The 23,407-nt window shown below is 41.2% G+C and overlaps 1 protein-coding gene across 3 annotated transcripts in view; it reads right to left on the bottom strand.

Moving 5' to 3' along the window:
* Window positions 1-23,407, bottom strand: part of LOC108601239 (homeotic protein ultrabithorax) — a 65,177-nt gene that overhangs the window by 34,714 nt on the left and 7,056 nt on the right. For 2 of the 3 annotated variants that reach the window (XM_033294168.1, XM_033294169.1), the window contains exons 2-3: window positions 22,572-22,622; window positions 9,353-9,403 (exon numbers count right to left, since the gene is read on the bottom strand). The exons of the other annotated variant lie outside the window; for it this stretch is intronic. In XM_033294168.1, the coding sequence (XP_033150059.1) occupies window positions 9,353-9,403; window positions 22,572-22,622 (102 nt within the window). The remainder of the gene's footprint in view (window positions 1-9,352; window positions 9,404-22,571; window positions 22,623-23,407) is intronic. 3 annotated transcript variants of the gene reach the window in all.

Below are 23,407 nucleotides of genomic sequence, written 5' to 3'. Positions count from 1 at the left end.
CCCAGGCCCCCAGAGCCGTGTCAGCCATTTAGGCCGCGTCAGCCTAACGAAAAACTTACAATACAAAGGCCAGGCCAAGCGAACAAACGAAACGTGGTGAACGCAAAAAAAAAACAACAGAAAAGAGTCAACAACTGAATAAAAAACATTTTCGAATACAAATGTTGGCATTGCATAACAAACGTTTTCTAAATGAGGCTAACTAAGCAGGCAGCGACGCCGGCCGAGACAGTCGCTCTGCATATGTTTGAATTGCCGATGACTATGACTTTTTTTTCTCTCTGCTTCTTCTTTCTGCCACACAGCAGTGAAGCAGCAGGCTAAACAAAAAAGCAGCAACATTTGCTGGCCTGGCCTTTTTAACTGTTTCGTGTTTAGTTTTTTGTGTCGTTGGTCGTGGTCGTGGTCGTGGCTTGGGTCTCATGGTGGTCCGACGTTGGCTGCGACTTTTTGCATAATATGACCACAAAACTAACGGTTAAATGCTGCTGCTGCCACTGCCGCTTGTCCTGTATGCTCAGCCAGCGCTGGCAAATATTTGATTTGGTCGAAAGGCTTTTTTCTCTCCTCGACTATTTCTATGACTGATTTAATCAGCAGACTTTGACAAGAGTCAGGAAGTCACCACCACCAGCCGCACCACCTGACTGACTGACTGACTGTCTATGCCCTCTTTAGCATTTCTGTCGACTCAGACAGTCAACGTGGCCAACAAGGCAAACGGGCAAACGGCAAACGGCGCAAAATTAAATTAATTAGAAATCTGATAAGCAATTTTACTTGAATTGCGCCTCAGTTAATTTGCACAGACAGAAAATTCTCAACTTGTCGCCGCCATAGTTAAAGCTTTCAAAATTGAAATTTACACTTTTCAGTGTTTGCTGTGTTTTAAACGCTCTTGGCCATAAATGCAATTTTGTAGCACTTACCTGTTCTGTTATGCGTCGCCTCCTTTTTTGCGCGTTGTCTGCCGCTGGCAGCTGGCGGAACAGTTTATAAAAAAAAGTGAGCTGACAAATGCAAGCGACAATTCGCGGCCTATCTACCTAAATGGCCAATGCCAAAAACTGAACTAAAACCAGCGCTGCTCTCACACTCTGGGTCTGTGTCTGTGTGTCCTGCATCCTGCGAGTGAATTTTCAACGGAAGCGCAAATTAGCAGCCGCCGTTTTGAGGCGTGCGTTTTGTTTATGACACAACAGGCACTTGGAATTGCACTTTTTATGGTTCTCTAAAAAATAAAACGCACAGCGCACATTTCATTTCAAGGACTAGCCTCATCGACCTTGACTCGTTTGCTTTGTTAAAAAGTTAATTATCAATCGTAAAAACGCTGTTGATCATGTGTTTGCTAAAAAACAGACGAAACACATTGTTGCGAGCATCGATAAAAAAAAAACCAGACTATAGCTATGCATTCAAGGATAACGCCAACAACATCGTCGTCGTCGTCGTCTGTTTGGCAATTCGTGCCGCTGGCAATTTACGACTATTTCCCTGGCGAAATGCAAAGAAATAAAATTCAGCATGAACAACATTTCTCATTCGCTTGGCGTTTTCGGCACGAAATTCTTGTCATGATTCGATCGCTTCGAGGACACAGACACGATGCGCGAACAAGCAACAGCAACACTGCCACAAATGCCAGCAACAATTTTGTTCACATGTTGCACTTAGGCTCAGGTCAGCAGGGTTCAGGTTTAGGCCCCAATCGTGGCTTGACTGCAGATAAGTGTAGCTCGACCCAAGCGTCGTTGACAACATTTAAAAACTCTTAAAATTAAATGTTTTAATGATCTATTATTGTTAGCATGCTAATGTTAATCCGCAGCTTAATTTTTTAGTGCCTCATGTCTTAACGAAATTTTAATTTTATATATTAGCTCAACAGTCTGTCCAAATTGGATCCACTTCATTGAATTTTCTTGTGTATAATAAATCTCGAAAACTGACAGCATATTTGATAAAAAAAAAAAAAATACTAGTATATTTAGAAAAAACACAATGTCGAGCTGATAAAACGAATACAAATGAAAGCTGGCGCTGGACAGCGAACTACGCGAGGGGAAAAGAAAAGCGTAAAACAAACTCGTATAACATTTTAATAAAGACTCATAAATTTACGAAGAGACGACAACAAAAGCGACAACAACAACAACAACAACGACGACAAAAGCGACTTGCGACTTGGAAGATGAGCGCTAAAAATAAATAAAACTATTAATCAGTGGAATGTTGTACAGGCGAAGACGTTGGGCCAGAAATTTTCCCTTTGGCTTCGCTTGCTTGGAAAATGAACAGCGCTAGCGCTTGTGGTCATAAACAATTTTTAAAACAACTCTTTTTTGCCAAGTTTCTGTGAGCGGAGGACGAGGCACAAGAAGCTGAGAGAGTGAGAGGATGAAACGCAACGAAGCTTTGCCATTTGTGGCGCGGTTTTTCAACGGCTGCCAAGAAGAAAAGCCAGAAGAAGAAGAAAAGTGCAGCAAGAGCAGCAACAGGAAAACAGTCAAACAAAAACAATAACAAAGCGCACTAAGCAGAGAGCATAAAAATGCGACACTACTCTGAGTCTGTGTCTGTGTGTGTGTGTGTGAGTTTTTGAGCGAGAAAGGGGGCGGGCTTGGCCGCCGACGGCATAAGAAATGCCACTTGCGAATATTGTGTGCCAACGATAAACACTTCACTTCGGCCATTAAAATCAGCCTGAGAGCGAGAGAGGGCGAGAGCGACAGAGAGCGCACTCACAAAGATACTCACGCATACAATTGCAGAGCACAAACAAACATAGATATACACACACACACACAGTCGCAGTCGCACACAAACGCACACGTAGGGCAGCCCCAATTGTGTAGAGAGCGTGAGCGAATGAGTGCCTCGGCCATTCAAGAAATGAATATGAGTGAGCGCAAGTGAGCGAGCGAGCGAGTGTGAGTGAGTGAGTGAGGCCAAATGAATAATAGCGTTGCCGCAAGACAAATAACCCAGCCTTTTCTTTATGTGCGCTCTCGCTCTCGCACACACTGTCGCCCGCTTGGCTCGCCGAGCATGTGCGCGCGCCTGCTTTGACTTATGGCAAATAAATCAGGCGGGCAATGTGACTGTGTGTGTGTGTGAGCGTAGTGGAAATATTGCTGTTGTTGTTGTTTTGTTTGAAATTCCAGCACTTGCTCTGCTCTTTGCGAGTGACAAAAAAGCGCGTTGTCGACACTTTTAATATTGTTAGTTGTATTATTTGTTTATAATTGTTTACAAGTGGCAATTTTCGTGCAGTGTAGCGGCGCGCGATTTACGAGCAACAATCACTCAATTTTTACGTGCACATAAATAATTTGGTTTGTTTTGAAATGGCGACAAATGCGCATAAAGCGAATTAAGCACGTCTCTTTCTGTTTCGACTGGAAATTTATGTGCGAACCCGCCCGCCAACCAGAAATAATAAGAAACAATGCACAAAACACTTGCTAGCATTTTAAATACAATAAATAAATTTAATTTGTAACACACGCGACGCGGCGTTTTATATTTTGTTGCTTATTTCGTTCTTCCTCTTCCACGCGGCGGCGGTGGCAACTTCACCTTTTTGCGCATGTTCGGAACACGAGAATTACTCAACTGCAGAAAGTCGCATATTTTATGGCCGCAGGGCTGCAAAATTTATCGCACTTGCTGCGCTTTCTTATGCGAGAGCGCTGCAGAGTGAGCGAGAGGCGCGCAGACTTGTTAATATTTTATTAGCATTCGATGGCTGCTGAGCTACATAAACATTTAAGCCAGACTTAGGTGTACTTTAGTTGACACTTAACGAGCGCATAAACTATGCAAACAACCACAATAATAACAACAACAACAACAACAACAACAACAACAACAGCGCGCTCAAAATCAATAAAATATTTCAACTCACGCGGCAGCGGCGGCGGCTCGAGAGCTGCTCATCGATTTATTTATGTGTGTGCGCGCCGCCGAAAAATGAAAAAAGCTCAGACTCCGGCCAGACAGTCAGAGCAGAGCGCTGAGAAGAGCAAGAGCAAGAGCGAGAGAGCGAACGGCAGCTTGAGCTTGAGTTCGAGCACTTTTTGCATAAGCGGAGCGAAGCAAAGCGAAGCGAGCGAGCAATAAAACACTCATTTATTGCCTCGCCTTTCATCATCAACATCAGTATCAGTTCAGTTCAGTTCAGTTCGGCTGGAAAGTCGGAGAATTATTCTGAGTGTTATATGGGTCAATTCCATTGGGAATTCAATGGGCTTAGATGCCGTCGGTAGTTCGCCATGTCGCTGCTCTACCGCAAAATTATATAATCTTGCCATTTAGATTGCCTCAAAAGGGCGGCGGCGACGACGACGCTTATGTGTTTTAAATTCAGTTTCTGATTGTCTGTCATTTAAATTACAGTCAACACCTCATCAAAACGAATGTTTTTCCACCACGCTGCCGTTGCATGCAATGCATTTTAATTAACAACGCCACTGTGCGTGAGAGGATATTGCCCACTGTAGCTTGATTTATGTATGTGCGATATGAGCTCAGAGCTCCAAATCCTAATGATCCATACTCTGTGTGCTCCACAAAAGCTTACAAAGCTTTGCTCTGCTCTTTGGCCCTTCTCGTTAGTTGCTGCCAATGCCCAACAGATGGCAGTGCGTTAGGCCTGACTCATTTAACATCTCTAACTCTTCTCACTGCCTTTTGTTGTTGCTGTTCTTGTGTTGGTGAATGAAGCGACGGAGGCCAAGCCCTTGAGTTACTTTTGGACTACGCAGCACGCACAACGAGAGAGAGAAGAGAGAAAAGAGAGCTGGGGCATATTTGAAACTTTACTGCCAAGTGATCAGCTGTTTTATTTCTAATTTTATCATTTGGCAGTTGACCTTTTCTCAATGTCAACGTTTGTTATATGAGCATACTAAACACTGATAACGACAGCCACATACAACATTTTTTCAAAATAAGGTCCATGGGGAATTCAGGCACATTAAACAAAATTATATTTTTAGCTGCTTTGACGCCCCAGTCGAAACTGTTGCAATAAATATATAGAAAAGATGTTGCTGATAAATTTTTGCGAGTGTAAAATTAAGTGGGTGTAACTGTTTGCGTGCGTGTGTGTGTGTGTGTGTGTGCAGATGAAGGCACAATGATAAATGTGGTAAGCAAAAAAACGAAAGAAAAAAGAAAAATTGGGTGAATAAATAGCCCAGATTCCATTGAGGCGGCCAGGAAAAAAGGGAATAGCTATACATGGTGTCTTTATGTGTGTGAGCGAGATAGCTATAGACGGAGAGAAAAGGAGAGAAAGCTGGGGCAAAGCTACGCAAGTGGAAGTAAAAACAGAAACACAAACAAAGCGCTGCTCTTGGCTTTTACCGTTGTGAACTGACTGGCGAAAGGACAAACTGCTAAAACGCAAAGCAAAGAGCAATGGTCGAGGAATACTAGAAGCAGCAAAAAGAGCATAAAAATAACAAACACTGCGCCAAATGGCAATTTATCAAATGGCTAAAGGAATTCTGAATTTCGCCTAACAAATGTTGTTGACCAAGCAAGGAAAGTAGAGTTTGTATTGAAATAAATTTCAGCATTTCGAAATTTTCTTTGTCTATTTAAGTTGTTGGCCGATTTCGAAAGCAGAACACACCCTTTGCCGAAAGTCCACACGCAATCAAAATATAAAAAAGAGATATCAGAGTAAAGCCAGCGACATAAATAAATAATTTTTATATGCTCTTTTCTATGTGTGTGTGTGTGTGTGTATGGGTGTAGTCAATGGGCTTGTGTGCGAAACAAGGATAACATGACTGATTATGTAAGCAAATGCGTTGGCAAGGACTCGCACACGGGCCCACGGACATAGCTGAGCACATTTGTGTCCCACACACACACACACACAACACAAACACATGCGAGCACATCCTGAGGCTTGTTTTTCTGCTTCGCCTGCCCTTTTTTTCGGCAGTTTGCCGCAGCAGGTTGATTTCCACGATGCGTAACACACACACATACACACACACACATACACACACACACACACTTATTGTATTGTTGTGTGTTGTGCGTGTTTTTGAGAAAGTGGCACAATTTTTATTTTACGAACGCCTAATGTAATAAAGCCCGCCCTGAGAAAAGCCGAAAAAGCTGAAGGCGGTAAATGTATTGCCTGCGTTTAGCATTTTGGGCGATAAAAGCAAAAGCAGAGACCAGCAGCATCCGAGGACTCCAAACAAACGGAGGAGATGCCGTAACAAATCTGAGGTTAGCAACCTTCGGCAATGGAGTGAGAGTGGGCGGCCATGTGTGCGTATGTATTTGTAGCCAGGAGCGGGGTCAGCGGGCATAAATCAAACCGAAAATTACACGCATTCATCTGCTGAGCTGGCAAAAGAAAAAATATCTGCCACATTGCCCTAAGGCGTCCGCTTGGGCTTGGGGGTGGTGGCAGTTAAGGGTGTGGGGCTAGTCATGGGGGATGCTGCTGCTGCTGCTGCTGGCAAATGGCGGAAAATATGGGTAACTGTGCAAAATTTAATGGCGTACAAAAATCAATAAAGGCCGTTAACAGCGCCAGCTTTAGAGCTTTAGATACAGGTAGGCAAAGCAGCTTTTAATTGTGCGCTTTGTACTAAAATTAAGCGCTAACTTAGCTAAGCAACAAATTGTTGGCAATACTTGAATTTAAGCGGCAATAATTTAGCTTAATATAAATATAAACATTTTAAGCTTAAATTATGGCGCTATAAATTTAAGCAGCTAAGCTTGATAAAGTTTAATATATGTGTTTAATATTTAAAATATTAAGCAGCAAGTCAAGCAGCAGCTTAAACTATACTAAATAGTTTGCCAATTAACTAATTTGCCAAGCTACGCGCTGGGGGCAATTAAATGCATTTGTAGCGTCATATACTATGCAGATAGCAAGCACACAGATACACACACACACACATGCAATGTCAATTACTTGACTTTGCTGTGCGCTACCTGCAAATGTCAAATGTCAAGCGCGCTGATAATTTCGTAACTACTCAGAGCGCTACAAATACAAATTGGAATGCTCAAGTGCATTAAAGCAAATTATTTGTTAAAATAAATATACAAAAACTAAAAAGATAACAACATTGGCCAACTTTTGGCCCCAAACACTGGCACCAATTGTTTCGTTTCATGTTTTTTTTTTGTTCGTTTTTCTGTTCGCCGCAAAGTGGCGCCAAAGTTTATCAACAATTCAACAAATTAAGATAGTTTATTGCACATTATTATGCTCTTATTGTGAATTGCGTGCCGCCGTCGATACAAGACATTTGCCGCATTTCATTATAAATAGACCCCCCACCACAGCCCCCAACACACACTCATGAGTTGTTATAATAATGAAAACAAGTTTCCAGTCACAAGTGTGTGCGAACATATGGCCAAGAGACCCGCCGCCGGCACAAAAGCCAAACAATTATACAAATAATCATAAAAATTCAATCACGTGTGCTGTTTATAAAGATTTTGGTTATGTAAATATTACAAACATTTATAGCTTATGGATTAATATAATAAAAGTAAAGTGCGGCATGCATATGATATGTGATATATATATATAGATAAACTCATTCAAATCCCCAACCCAATCCACAATTCGAAATTTAATCAAATTTGATTTGATTAGCGTCTACTCAAAATTTTGGTAACCGCAACTCAACTATAGCTCTGTTCTTTATTAATTTTCTAATGGATTTTGGCTTGCTGCATTTGAAGATTTCAACAATTTAGATAAATATTTATGCGTTTCGCTTGGCAGCGCCTTGGGGGAGGATGCGGAAATGTTTGCCAGAGCTTGGCAAATGTCTGCGACAGTCTACTGAAGTCCTTTTTTTTATAGACACACACACAGCTACAGACAGACACACATGAGAATTGATTACGATTGGCAAGTGGCATTTAGTGAGGCAAAGTTTGTTTATCTATTTTGCTGTGTGTGTGTGTGTGTGTTTCGTAATTTATGCGCCTGTATAAAATGCCAATAAACAAGAGTAGACAAAAACTGCAAAGGTTTGCGTATTTCAAGGTACAACTGTACTTTTGTCTATTCGAGTGTCTAGTTAACACAACTAAAAACAGCAAATAAACAGCGCAATTAACTATTTAATTTGTGCCTGGGCCTGGGCTGGTGGCGCTACAGCTTCAAAGTACTTGACGCTCGCTTGTTATCTCTCAATTGTGAGTTTAATTGCCTTACAATTCAAATGAGTGCTAGTTACATGCAATTTATGTGTGTGTGCGTGTGTGTGTGTGGGTGGAGTGGGTGGCTGGCTGGCTGCGTGCCTCAAAGCGATTTCTATAAAGTGCAGCATGCTGAAAAATTGCTAACAAAATGATACGCTTTGTAAATTGTGTGGCCCAACTCTCCAATTTTCTCACACGTTTTCTTTGCGTGCCAAATGATACTTTTCCAAAGTGCCAACAACACAGTCGAGAAAACTCAACCAGTTGCAGTTGCAGTTTTAATTGTGCAGCACTAAGGAAAAGCCAAAGCCAAAGCCCAAAGCTTTGAGCAATCGGCTGTAAATTTTCACTGCCTGTGTGTGTGTGTCTGAGTTTATGTCTGTGTGTGTGTGTGTGTGTGCCAGTTGACAAACTGAATAATTGCCAATTATTTGGCAAGTTTTATGAGCTGATAATTTCACATATTATATGCTTAAATTCACATGACAAAACCTTTCTCTCTCTCTCTCTCTCACTCGCTCGTTCGTTCGCATGCACATGCTAAACTTTGATTTGTTTTGTATATACAGTATGTACAAATAGTATGCATATATACACAATTATTTATTTATATTGTCGAGTAGATTTGAAAATTCATTGGCAATGCACACAACATTTACAATTTATTGGTATTTAAGAAATTCTGCTTTACCTCTGGTGACAACTGCTGTGGGGTTCTCCTTGTTTCGACTGATAAACTGAAGAGGATGCAATATAGGCGCAACAGCAAACAACAACAACAACGTACAAGAGTTGACAGAACACAAAATTCAAAATCAAAAACCAAAAATATATTCAAAAAGCGTTAAATTTTGTTGCTAGTTTTGGGTTCAAGAATTGTGGATCGCATTGGATTGGGAATATACAAGATTTTCGTATGCAGCCAAATAGTTTTTCAATTTTCGGGTTTGGATTTTTCAAGGCCGCTCTCAAACAAAAATTCAATTATTTCGAGCTTGCCTTTTGGTTTGTGGATTGCAACTTAAAAGTGAATTTGCTAAATAATAAATTTATCTATATCGAAAAAATCAAACACAAAAATCATATATATAAACTATAAGCGTATAAAAAATGACATAAAAGAAATGTTTGCACTTACCTAGCCAGTCTGGTAGAAGTGATCCCGCAAGAGATTCGGAGTATCTCTTACCTAAAAATGCGAAAAGAGAAAGTTTTTATTTAGTTAGTATGCGGTTTTATATTCAAAACAATGCCTGTCGTCTAGCTAGTTAGTATGTAAAAAAGCAACCAAAAAAAACTAAATCATAAATAATGTAAATAATTTTTAAAAACAATATTCGTAATAATAGAAAGCGCTGCAAAATAATAAATGCATGTTTAAGTAATTAAATAGCAAACGTTTATGTAATAATAATAAACAAATATAAATAAAATATATAAAAATTATTATTATTATAAAATATGAAAGCAATAGCATACAATTATTTTAAAATAATTTAATAATTTAATAATTTTTTTTTTAAATAAATAACACTAGTTTACCATTATTTTGCCTCAGAGCTCTGTATATTAAATAAATATAAATATGCTTCAAATTTGTAGTTCAAATGCTATAAATAAAATTCAATAAAAAATTGCTGGGCATTACTTTTGCTTTAATGTTGTACTGCAAATGTTAAAAATACAAATAAAATAAATTATTTATGCTAAAAACCAATTTTTTTTTTAATTTTATTTGAACAATAGTAAAAACTTTGAGGCAGCAAAATATTTGCAAACGAATGTAAATTAAATTAAATAAAGCGCTGTAAATAAATGATTAATTTATAATGCATATATGAGCAATAAAATGTAGCAAATTTATAGTTGTGTTGTGTGTGTGTGTGTGTGTGTGTATTTGAAAAATGTTAGAAAATTTCCACGTTTGAAATTTAAACAAATCATAAAAATAGAAAAGTTTTCTTCAACACCTTCACAACCAATTAGACACATGTTGCCTGTCAGCGCTGTCAGCAGCTGTGGCACACACTATAAAAAGCGCCGCAAGTTTTTCATAAATGTTGCATAAACTGTTCAAGTTGTTGTTGTTATTTTTGGGTGGGGTGGGGGGCACTTAAAGTGATGCTTGGGCTAAATCATAATTTTGAGCTTAGCCACGTGCTGCTGCCGTCAGTCGCTGGCTCGTCCCTAATGCTAATCTAATAACTTTAGCCCGTCTACAATTTATTTGTCTTAACAGCAGCGCACAAAATTATGCACACCCAGTTTGCCAGTCCCCAGTCCCCAGTCCCACTCTAATCCAGCTCCAGCTTAACTGGCGCTACCTTTGCCAGTAAGACATTGAGGCGCGCGTCAGGTGCGCGGCATTAAAAGTACTTGGGAGAGCTACTAAATTGCGTCTAAAGTTTTAAATAATCGAAAACGACTACGACGCACTTGCCGAAAAAGTTGTAGCCATGCGAAATTTGCATAAATAAAAGCTAAATGCAACTTGCGGCACACGCAAAATGGCGCCACCAAATGATGAATGGAGCAGCAGCCATGACTTGAGTTTGGTGTAATTTAGCAGCTTAATATAATAATTTATTTCTATGGCGATCAAACATCAAAATGTTTATAATATGAACTTTTAGCTATTGCAATTTGGCAACATGACTGGCGATTTTTTACTGGCGCTAAATAAATCAGTCGAAAGGGTCGCGAGGCTGCTGCACTGCGCCAAAACCATAACTCACACTATTTGTCACACAAGTTACTTTAAAAAAAAAAATAAAATATATAAAATGCAAACGCGCTTTTGTGTTTTTATTTTGTTGTAACTGCAATTTCCATATTTGTGTCGCGTTGCGCGTATTTTATAATGTAAATCCCACTTTGACATACGATGTGTCTGTCTGCGTGTGTGTGTGTGTGTGTGTGTGTATCTGTGTGTGCACACACAATTTACACATTTGACTAAATTTATCGCAAAGCATGCGGGACTTTGCGCCAATGAAACAGCAGCCAATAAATAAATTAAATTAATGGCCAATGTTTGTTTTTTTTTTTTTTATTTTTTTAGCAGCTGCAGTCAGTAGAAACCCTTTGGTAAATGCTTGTAAAATTTGTTTGCCTCTTTGACTGTTCATAAAATTAGCTAAATGTACGTAACTGTTGCCTCAATGGAAGCCATTAGCTAACAAAGCCATAGCTCTGTATATCCTTTAACAGTCTCTCGCTCTCTCTTTCTCTAGGGCTGGGGCTGGTGCTGCCAAGCGTGAGAGTTAAGTCCTGGCTGCTGGATTTATTATTTTTACAAGATAAATGCAACATTTTACATTGGAATTTACTGGCGTGTGGCAGCAACAGCAACAGAAAAAACAATGACAAAGTCAAATGTGCAGGCACAGTGGTGCAAAATGGCTTAAACACAGCGCTAAATAGCAAAGCAAGCTGCTGCATTAAATAATAAGTATAACATTAAATATAAAATATATTTTAATTATATTAAAGTGTTGATTTGGTCACACTGTGCATGGCGTTGGCCCTTTTTCGATAAAAACAAATGAAAATCCTTTAAAGCAGCATGCGTAGCGCAGCGCTTGGGCAGCCAAAGGGATCAGGGATCAGCAGCTCGTTTAACCCCAACACAGATACGAAAAGGCAGCAGCAGGACCTCCCTCGAGCTCACTTGAGTGTGTAATTGTGTATTTATTTGCGTTATTTGACAAAATATCAACAAGCCCAATCAATCCTCGGTACAGCGAGGACCAACCAAAGCAAGCATCGAATGTTGAGAGTCACGGCCTGAGGACTCTGCACTCTCTGCCACTCTCAATGGGCGAATGCTGCCATATGTCTGTCCAAAGCGAAATCCATTTAAATTAAAGCTGAGCTGCATTCGAAAACGCATAAATATTAGCAAGTCATTGTGTGTCTGTATGTGTGTGTGTGTGTTGGTTTGGGTGGTGCCTTTTGCTAACTTTCAATTTGAGCTGAATTCAAATTTAGTTCAGCCAATGGCCCAGGCCAAAGCAATAAACTGCACAATAACTTTTTGCACTCTTTGTTGTTGTTGTTGTTGTTGTTGAACTTTGGCTCAATTTTCGCACAAATTTACAGACTGCAGCGGCATTGCCCACACTCGTCGCAATTGTATCAAATTTACGTAAATTAAGCAAAATCTTTGCTGTAAAATAAATTTTATGCGCTGTATCGAACTTAAATTAATGCAGCTGCATAAAACTAGAAAACTTAGTCGCCAGCTGTTGCTATTGCTAGCACTGTTGTCAGATTTTGAGAGCTAGATTGACGAAAAAATAAGCTTGAATAAGCTAGATTCTAAAGCTGCGTCAAAACTCATGTGAAAAACCGAAAAAAAGTCGCAGAATTGTGAAATCTAAATTCATGAGAAAAAAAAAGGGGAGTGCCTATAAATTTCCTTCAATTATGAAGATCAAAATTTAAATAAGTTTATAAGCTATATACAAATTCTATTTCACTTTCAAAAAAGCTAGATCTAGCTTATAATAAGTTAATATGGCAACACTGGTTGCTAGTTAAGTTAAGTTAGTTGCCTGAATTTTCGCCTTACTAGCAACAGCAGCTAAATCAACTGCACATAGCCCAACTGGGCTATGCTCATCAATACAAGCGCACATATATGTATGTGTGTGTGTGTGTGTGTGTATCTGTGTGTGTACAATGCGACAAAGACTTATGGTTTCAGTGCCGGAATTAGAAGCTTGCTGCCTGCATTTGCAGTTGCTGTTGCTGCTGCTGCTTGGAACATTTGTCGTCCTTGTTGCTACTGCTGCATGACCCCCCCGCGCGCCGCACTTTGGCCTCGACTATGGCCAAAATATATTGCAAATAATTCTCAATACATCGTAAAATGTCTGTTGCTAGTGCAGTAAATATGCAAAGCTCGTTTAGCGGTGTAAATAAACGACAAAAAGCAAAGTTGGGGGTAGCACTTTGGTCAATTCTTGGGGGCTGCAATTTTTGGCTTTCAGCAGCACTGCAAGGGTTAAGAGTAATGCTTATGAAATAATGCGCCAGTTTAACTAATTAAGCACACATGTGCACACATACATATATATGCGTGTGAGTGTGTGTGCAACATATGGCGCTTGAACCTTCGCACACTTTGACAGTTAATTTTGCAATTGTATTTCAATAACAATAAATTTGCACGTACGACATAAAATACGCGCGTGTGTGTGTGTGCTTGTGTGTGTGTGTGTATGTGAGCTTCACACGCAATGCAGTTAGAACGCTTAGCTGGGGCCACACCCTCAAAATTTTATGCTCATACTCCCCATTTGTAGCCTTGGCCAAAGCGCATTTGGCGCATACAAACACAAATAGCGCATCTAATTAAATTTTAGCACACACACACACACACACACACACAGACGCACACTAGCGCCCTCTATAATTGGACAACAACAAGCGCACAATGCAACGCTCTCTATGCATACACATTGATCAATTAACAGACAATATTTTCATTTGTCAATGGGTTAATTTATAAGCAAATCAATGGCGCCCCATGCCATGCGCCGCGCTTTTGTGGCATGCGGTGGTTGCAACATGACATTTGTGCCTCATTTCCTCAATAAGGCTACGCGAGGCAGCCAGCGAGCCATATTGTTAATGGTGCAAAATCCGGAGCGCAAACACACACACGAACACACACAAACAAACAAATTGTGGCATGGCTGACAGGTGCTGCAATGGCCGGCAGTCTGTGCTGCTCTCTCTGCGTGTGTGTGTGTGTGTGTGTGTGTGTGTTGCACTCACCCTCAGCAATTGTTGCCCAGAGGGTTGCAGACGTTTCGCCCTCTCACTCGCTCAGCTTAGCAACTGTTTCATTCTAGTTTGGAATCCCTTGCGCTGTTGTGCTCCGCATTCCATTGCAGACTCGAGGAATGCCAAAACTGCAATGCAACTTTGTATGCTTGTATGTGTGTGTGTGTGTGTGTGTGGCCTGCAATTGTTTTCAAAGAAGTACCCGAACCGTGTGCTAAATGTCAAGTTCAAATGCCAAAGTTCTTCAAATGAAATGATGCTGGGGCTGGCCATGCTCCCATTTCCTGCTGCTCGTTGCTGTTGCTGTTGCTGTTGCTATTGTTGTTGGCTTGTTGCAGCAGCAACTTTATGATCTGTGAATTTGTTGCCAATTTGCAGTTGTTGCTTTAACCGTTTAGTTAATTTGGCAAGCAGTGCGCGTAAAACTTTTACTTGGCCCTAAGTCTAAGCAAAGTCAACCGTAAGTTTAGTATGCGTACTAGCAATTAAATGTGCTTTAGTTATAGCTACTATATAATTAAAGTCTGTTCTGAATAAGTGTAAAGCAGCTTAAGTTATTATACTAGCAATTGCTACTTTATTTGATTTGCTATAATTAATTTTATATTTAATTTGACTATAAGCGTATCAACTTATTCTTTGTTTCAGCAGCTCTAGTTTTATATAATTTGCTATATTATATGTCTAACAGCAATTTATAATTGTATTAAATTTAGTCACAATTGTGTTAACTTAGTCAGCAGCTCTAATTTTATTTAATTTGCTTTAATTGCATAAATTCAACTTGAACTTGCGCACAAGTCTTGAAGCTAAACCCAACTCCAAGTACATATATATTTTTTATATGCTTAACACACACACACAATCACACATACACTTGTGTATGTGCGTGTATATTTATTGTATGCTTGTGTTTGTGTCTCTTCTAGTTGGGCGCGTGTGTTAAGCTTCACTTGAATGTGATTTATGTGATCCGTTTGAAATTTATTGCCACAAGTTTTGTTTGTACTTCACACACACAGACACAGCGACACACACACATACATGTATATGCATTTGTATGTATGCGAATTACCGCGTGGTTAGTTGCGCTTCCCCATGTTGTTGCTAATGCTGCACCCAGCCAACTGCCAAGTGAGACAAACAAAAGCAACAAACAGCATAAAATATAAATAAATAAAAGCCAAGTCACCAAAAAAAAGCAACAACAATAAAAGTGCATGCAACGTGGTGCAGGTTGGCACGTCCCATTGCCTTGCGCCTTATGTGGGCCAGCGCATTAAAATGATTGAATTGTCAACTCGATATATCAATGCAACTTCCTTTTGCCTAGTTTCAGTTGCCACACGGCGCCTACTGCAACATGTTGCAGCTCTTTAGTTAACCAAAACGTGCCAGGCATACTGCTCAGGTGGGGAGTTGCCACGCCCACGCCTTTAAAATTGCAATGCGTGCGCTCAGTTTGAGTTTGGCCAAGTCCAAGTGACATTTGTGTGACAAGCAGCGTCTACAATGGCACATTTAGCACAATTAGCAGCTAAAATTTATACGCATATTTTCTTAAAATATTTTAAATGCTTTCAATGCGAAGGTCAATGCGATTTCTGATGAGCACGGCACGCACAACGGTTAGCAATTTGTTGTGACATGTGTAAGCGGCAACAGCAACAGCAACAGTAACAACAACAGCAACAACTCATTAACCCATGCTGAACTCTCTGAAACCACAGCCAAGTCAGCACATAGAGCTTGGCTGGGGGACTGAGCAGGAACCAACTGACAGCTACAAAATTGAGTTAGTTAACAGTTTTATACGCAGGCGCGCAGATTTTGCGTGTTGTGGCCCAAGGAATGCAGCCAGAGCTGCTACGGGCCGCCAGCCAGAAACTGAAGACGGTCAAGACACGCGGACAAGATAACACCCAAGCCTGAGCTCTGACTGCGACTCCGAGTCCGCGCAACAAAGCAGCCAAGTGACACTCACAAAATCTGACAGAGGCAGCAGCAGCAGCAGCAGCAGCGGCTTTAGCTTTAGCTTATTGTTGTTGCTGTTGTTGCTTTGGTTGTTGCTGTGGCTCTGTTGCTGTTGCTGAGTGACTTGCGCGCATGCGCAGCCGTTTTGCTTTATTACAAGAAGAAACGGCGCAGGAGTTAAGGCTGCAGTTGTTGCTGCTTGTTGCTGTTGCTGCTGCTGTTGTTGCTGTTGCTGTTGCGCAGGCGCGCCAAGTGACACATGAAAACGAAACGAAAATGACAGCGGCAAGTGACAGCGCTGCCAGCAGCTAAGTTGGCAATGACACTAGCTTACTTTTTAGCATAACTATTAAAATATATAAATAAAAAAATTGCAGCTTGAAATTAGCAAACGCCAAAGTTACTTTAACTTTAGTTAGGCTTGACTAAGTCTTAGACTCGTCTCATTAGTGCGCGCTTAATTTCATTTGTAATTAGCTTGAGTCGCTTCTCAAATGTCGCACAGTGGGCACAACTGCCCAAAATATTTTTATGCTTGCTGCTTACTATTTTATTATTATTGTTGTTGCTGCTGCTGCTGTTTGTAGTTGCTGCTGCTGCTGCTGCTGCAGTTTTTGGTGCGACATTTTGCTGCGTCGTATGCCATATTTTATTTCCATTGCCAAAAGTGTCATGTTACAGAGATTTATGTGCGCTGTCAGCATGGACGACGACGATGCTGCTGCTGCTGCTGCTGCTGCTCATGCCTTTTGAGCCATGTTGCTGGCGTGCGTGTGTTGCTGTGTGTGTGTGTGTGTTCACGCCCAAAATGTTGTCATGTTGTGTGTGACGTAGAGAGAATTTTTGTATAAATAAAAATGTGTTGTCTACCAATTCAAATGCACGATAAGCAGCAGCAGCAGCAGCAACAGTCCGAAATGTTTGCCACACTCAGTTATCAGCAACACACTCACACACACATACGCACCCATGCACACACGTATAGTTAGTCAGCCATCGAATAAGTGATTTATGTCTAACCGATTTCATTGGAAAGTCAGTTGTAGTAGAATTCTAACTTCACTCGTTACCTGTGCCAATGGCCACCTCGGAGACTTTCTTTTTCTTTCACTCCATTTGAAGTTGGCGCCACAGTATGTTGCACTGTTTTGATTTCAGTCTCAGGTCTCAGGTGTCAATACACTCGCATTTGCTAGCCGCAGAGGCGTTCTAGCCCCGTTCCCAAACCCAATAGCAACAACAACAACAAGAAAACCCAAGCTGTTGCTGCTGTTGCTGCTGCTGCTGCTGGCTACACAGCAACAACAGCACTGACAATGACATATTTGGCTGGCACTTTCATCGCACGTCCATGTTAATATGCTCAAGATTTATTGCCTCTGTGGCTCGCTGGTGACAAAGGAAATGGCATTGCCTGTCAGCTGTTGTAGTTGTTGTTGTTGTACTAGTTGTAGTTGCTGCTGCCTTTTGTTTATCCCCTATTTTCATGTGGGCACCATTTTCTCGTTGCCATGGAAAGTTGCATAATTTTTATGGTCGCTCGTTAATAGATCATCAATTGAGATTGCTAACCATGTTCGATTCGATTCAGTTGAACTGCTAAAACGCATTGGAATGTGTTGTGTGGATTTGTAAACCGAATGAGAGTGAATTTGGTTTATTGAAACAATCGAGTGTGCAAAGCGAAGAGTTGCTTATGTAATTTTAGGGTTACGTTAGGAATTGAAAGTGAGATAGTAAACTAAACCAATATCAGCTTCGAATTGATTTTGCTCTTTAATTAGACCAAACAATAAATTTGCTATATATTTTCGATTTCGTCTCTAGAGATTTCATAAGTCGCTTTTATTTAGAATTGCTTATGTAATTTTAGGGTTTAGGTAAACATTAGGAATTGAAAGTGAGTAAAAGACTAACCCAACATCAGCTTCGAATTGATTCTGCTCTTTAATTAAAATTTCCGATAGTTACGATTTCGTCTCTAGAGATTTCATAAGTCGGTTTTATTACGATAAGGCAAACACTGAATTGAAATTGACGTTTTTAGTTAAAAGCTTCGAATTGATTCTCAACTTTAATTAATTCAATCTTTAAATTTCGTCTCTAGACATTTCTGTGTCACTCTCGTTCGTATGTTTTATTTAGTTCGCAGCCAAAAGCTGCCTGCTATATATGCTTATATGCCAACTGGCTTTAACCATAACTCATAATCTCATTTGTATAACAGTTAATTTAGCTGAATTCTAATTGAAATCTTCTGTTTGCTGCTAACATCAAACGCAACTCTAAGCGCTCGAACTCAGTTGATCGTATACGATCAAACTGAGTCCAACTAGCCCCAGGCCAGGTAACAATTATTCCAATACGAAAAAGGTGAGATTCATTCAGAGCCACAAACTGCGCCGAGTTGAGCTGAGCGCACATAAATTAAAACTAAAACCGGCTATGCTGGGCTACGGTTCAGCGAAAAGATGATCAATCACCTGAGAGAGAGCGCGAGCGAATGAGAGAGAGAGCGCATGAGAGAGCGAAGCTGCGCATACCTGTGCGCTGAGTTGCGCTTGCTCTGGCTCTGACTCTGACTATTTTGGTCTGGTGTAGCAAATGGGAACTAATTCAAAATGGGCTCAGGTAACAGGTAAGCAAACCAAGTTGGTAACTGCGCTTTTGACTGATGAGTTCAGCATTTGGCTGACGGTCATGGCGGTGACATGACGTGTGTGTGCAGCTCGAACAGCTGATCGCCAATGATGGCCGCCAAAAGCAGGTTTTGGTTATTATTAATCATAAACACGCAAGTTAGAGAGCGAGAGCGAAAGTGAGTGTGAGAGCGAGATCGAAGACAATTTGAAAACTATTTAGATTTGGATTTGAGCTGTAAATTTATGGGCAAAGTCCAAGCCGACGCTTGTCAGAGCACAACATGCACAAAAGTCATTTATATAGAGCAAGGGTTGACCTAGTGTAAGTCGCAAGTATCTGCAAGATACGCCGAAAAATACACGCACTTCCGTTGCCGCTGAGCCGCTAAAGTTTGAACTCATAAATCAAACTGCACTAGCTCAACTCCTTTTGTATCTCAGTGTGTGTGTGTGTGAGCAGCTTTGGCAGCTCAGCAGCTTTCAAAGCAAATTCACAAGAAACCGAAACGTGTGTGCAACCTTTTGTGGCATGTATATTCATTTCAACGCCGTACGTCGAACGTTGCGCCAACTCTAACGTCCAAGTCCCAAGCGTCTGCTTTACCGCCGGCAAATCGCGTGTGTGTGTTTCACAAATATTTTGATGGCTTTTGAGCGTTTACTGAATTTACTGCATGAATTGACTAATTGAAGTGCATGGCTGCTAATCCTAACAAAAATCAGTAACGTAATAAGCAAGTGAAGTGTGTGTTTTTCTATTGATTTAATCGGCTAACTAATGTACGCCATATCCCCCACAGATAGCAGCTAAGCTGTCATTAGGCCAAACATTAAACAAATGTTGATTTAAAGTTGGTCTAGCGCTTGGCTGTTGACCAAGTTAATGGCACTTTTTTCACATAACCTCAGCATAACTTAAGCGGAAGCTTAACATTTTATGAGCTACAGCGTCGTTGAGCTTCAAGGCTGAGAGCATAAATAATTCATATTTATAGCTTAGGTTAGCATATCAATCTTAGAGCTCATTTATTTTAGCACCTGTTTCATCATCTAATTAGCAGCAAATTCAACAGCCCTGAGCCAAGTGGTCCAAGTGTTCATTACAGCAATGAAGCTAAAATTACTAATTCATTAATTGAAACCCACAAGCGACACATGCCGCCCCCACAAGCGCGCCCACTTGGTCAGCTCACTACCAAAGAGAGCGAGAAGGAGCGACAGAGCGAGAGCGAGAGAGAAAAATGAAAGTGCCGTGTGGCATTTTATGAAGTGTTTGTGGCAGCATCAGGCAACAGGACAACACTTACCACTTGCCGAACTACAAAATGCTCCCCAGTTAATAATTTCAAAGTGTGTGCGTGTGTGTGCATCCGTTAGATACTTTGGCCATAGTTAACTCGAGTTGATTTGCAGCTTCAATCAGCAAACATTTGAATGCTGCACAGACTTTGTGCAAGTTAAAGCGCATAATTTATGCATAAGCTTGTCTCTGTCTCTCTCTCTATCTGCGCGCTCTTTCTAATGCTGAAACGTTTTATGTGCGCACCTTTTGACTGTCGCTTTGGCCAAAAGCATATGTGAAATTTTTGCACTTTGCTCGCATTTACACTTTGCAGTTTCTTTTTTTGGCGCTGCTTTTTTTTTGGGGTCTGTACGTACCGACGGACGTACGGACATTTGTCCGTATTGCAGGTGCTGTGTTTGCTTTTTGTTGTTTGTCTGTCTATGAATATGAATTATGGAAATTACAGTGAGCGCATGACAAGGACAACAGTCAGGATAACAGCAGCAGCAGCAGCAGTTACAATTACAATCCATGAGTACGCCCCCCTTTTTTTATTCTACGTAAAACATTTGTCATTTTTTATGCCAACAGCTCCCACGGGGTGCGAATTTTTATGTAGATTTTATTGCAGTTCATTGGCCCACTGACCGACTACACAGCATTGACTTCCTATCAAAGACGCATTACTTCCGCTTAGCCCGCCATAAATTCAATTAACCAAACAGCGCGAATTATGCAAAAGCAAAAAAACAGTTTGCACTCTGGTTACGCCCACGCGCTTTGAGTTCGGGGTAGACATTTACATTTAATGCTTGCAAATTTAACAAATAATATTCAATTAACAATTTGAATATGAATTTATTACAGGCGGCCAGTTGCGAACGGAGGCCGGACCGCGTTCAAAGTGGTAACAAGTTCAACATCGACAGCACAAACATGTGCTTAGTTTCTAGGGGAGGGGTGGGGAGCAGGCTGGGGTAGCAGTTGGTTAACGAGTTGGTGGCCAAGTGGTCGCCGACTTGTTTACCCAGCCACTGGCAACGAAGACGAACGAACAAAAACAAAAACAAAAATACGATAACAACAAACTGAAAAGTTATGTGAAAAAGGTGGGAAAATGCAAGCATTGTTGCAACAGCAACAGCAACAGCCACAGTGGCAGAGTCGCTTAAAAGGTAACGATGCATGCAACATTTGCTGACTCGACGCTGCTGCTGCTGCTGCTGCTGCTGACGGAAGCTTTGCAGGAAGCAGCAAGGAGCACGAGCACAATTCCTGGCTGGCCGCACATTTCAATAATTATTAACTGCAACATGCAACATGCAGCACACACGCACACACAGTTGCATGCACTGCGTGTGTGGCACTATGTACGTGCCGCATACAGTAGCAGTAGCCGTAGCTGGCTGCCCCCAAAATCCGGCTCAACATTATAGCGCGCCTGCAATTATCAAAACTTGTCCAAAATGACATTTCGCTGCATCTCGCTCGCACTATTGCTGCTGCACTCTTCTGCTGCTTTTTTTGCAGTGTAGGGTGTGGACTGCAGCTGAGGCCCATTGGCGGCGTTTGGCACGTTTTGAATTTTGAAATGCAAACACGGCATTTAATTCTATTAAGCCAGCAATTTAATTATCTCTTTGGGGGAAAATGTCATGTTCAATGTCAGTAGCGAAATGCAACGCCCAGCAGAGCGCAGAAAAAAAAGTGCTGCAGACACATGCCGCATGCGGCAAGCAGCGTGTGCGCTGTTGATTGAAAATTGACAGGCAAATTATGAGATTTAGCTGCTGTGATTAGTGCTGCAATTACTGCTGACTTGATTTAAACAAAAGCTGCCATTAATCAATGAAATTAATAGTCAAGTTAACTAATTGTTAAGCTAAACAACTAACTAAATAAGTTAAGCTGGCAGCACTTTGAGCTGTCGCCTCGCTCAGCTTATCTTAATTGCTCAAGTGCCAAAAGTGCTGCCCACCTTGATATAGCCCACGAGCTACCCACTGTACCAATATTTAGCTACCGATTTGCACAAGATAATCAATTGAATATAGTAAATAATAAGCTAGAGCAGCGCCAGTGCCAGTGCCTGTGCCTGTTCCAGTGCCTGCTGCTGCTGCAGATTCATGTAATTTGAGTTGCTGCAAGCAACGTGACGCAGTCTGTTGCCAGTTGCAGTTGCAGGCGCGCAGTCTGTGCGTGTAATTGGATTTTAAGAAGTAGCTGTGTGGAGGACGACGGCGCTGATTGATAACCTCGGCGTACGTTAAGGTCCCAAGTAACAGGCTGCAAATTAAACGCCTCCAGTGGCAGCTCCACGTTCAGTCAGATAGCGCAGCCGCCGCCTCGTTGAGGGGCAAGTGTGGGGGGGCAACTACGTCTGCGGCTCTGCTTAATGTTAATATTAATTGCGATGACGTTGCGTGATTGCAGCTGCAGTGCGTCTAATCAGGTGCCAGTTTGTATGCACTCATCTAATCAATCAAATGCACACGTTGCAACTTGCCACAGCGTGTGGGGGCAGCTAAGCTTAGTTTGTGCACCCAACACCAACTTATATATGTTTAGTATACATGCGAGTTTACGCTAATTTCTGGTTGCTTTTTTGCATTAACTAAAGACTTAAAAAAAAATAGAAATAAAAAATGTGGAAATTTTCTTACCCATGTCTGTTGATATGCCGCCGTATTGTGTTAAATCAGATCTTATCTTACCTGCAAAGTGCAGAGAGAGAGAGAGAGAGAAGAGAAACGTTTAAAAAATGTTAAAAAATTGTTAAGGTTGCAAGCGTCTGTGCAGCATGCAGCACGGCCTTTATTTTTATTAAGCTTAAGCAGCCGCACGTGGTGCGCATTTGAGTAAATTGAAACTAAGCTACGAGTTGTTGTTGTTGCTGCCACACTCTACATTGTTTTTGTTGTTGTAAATTGCACAGTAGCCGCCGTAAGTTAGTTGCCTTTTGAACTGCAAGCAAATCTCTTTGCTGTTGCTTGTTGTGTTTGCCACTTGACATTGCGTCTGGCACTTGAGCTACGCCATAAGCTAAACCCACCCACACCCCTTTGAGTTACCCTGCCTCATATTTTTATATATTTTGACTCATGCGCCAAGTGTTGCTGCATCAGCTTGAAGTGCGTCTATGTCTACGTCTCGTATTTCTTAACTTTTTTTTGTATTCAACAATATTTAGCGCCGTTTGTTTGTTTATGCTGTGAAAGTGCAAAATGTAAACAATCAAAATGCCAACGCGACCAAGTGGCGACCGGTAAGTTGTTGGCTGGCTGCAGAGTGTGGGGCTGGGGGTGGGTGTGGGGAGTGGGGTGTGGGGTGTTGTTGCAGCAAAAAAGGTAAAGTATAAAAATATGATTTAATGGCAGCGATAAAACACGTGTGTATTTAAATATGCGCGCCTGGCGCCTGAGTAAACGTAATTTTCTGAACTGTACGCAGCACGCAGCGCGTGCGAGCGAGACAGCAAGCGACCCAAAAGCAGACACCA

This window comes from Drosophila busckii, chromosome 3R, assembly GCF_011750605.1.
Source record: "Drosophila busckii strain San Diego stock center, stock number 13000-0081.31 chromosome 3R, ASM1175060v1, whole genome shotgun sequence".
Lineage (NCBI taxonomy): Eukaryota > Metazoa > Arthropoda > Insecta > Diptera > Drosophilidae > Drosophila > Drosophila busckii.
The sequence above is the reverse complement of the archived record's forward strand: the minus strand, read 5'-3'. Positions and strand labels throughout refer to the sequence as shown.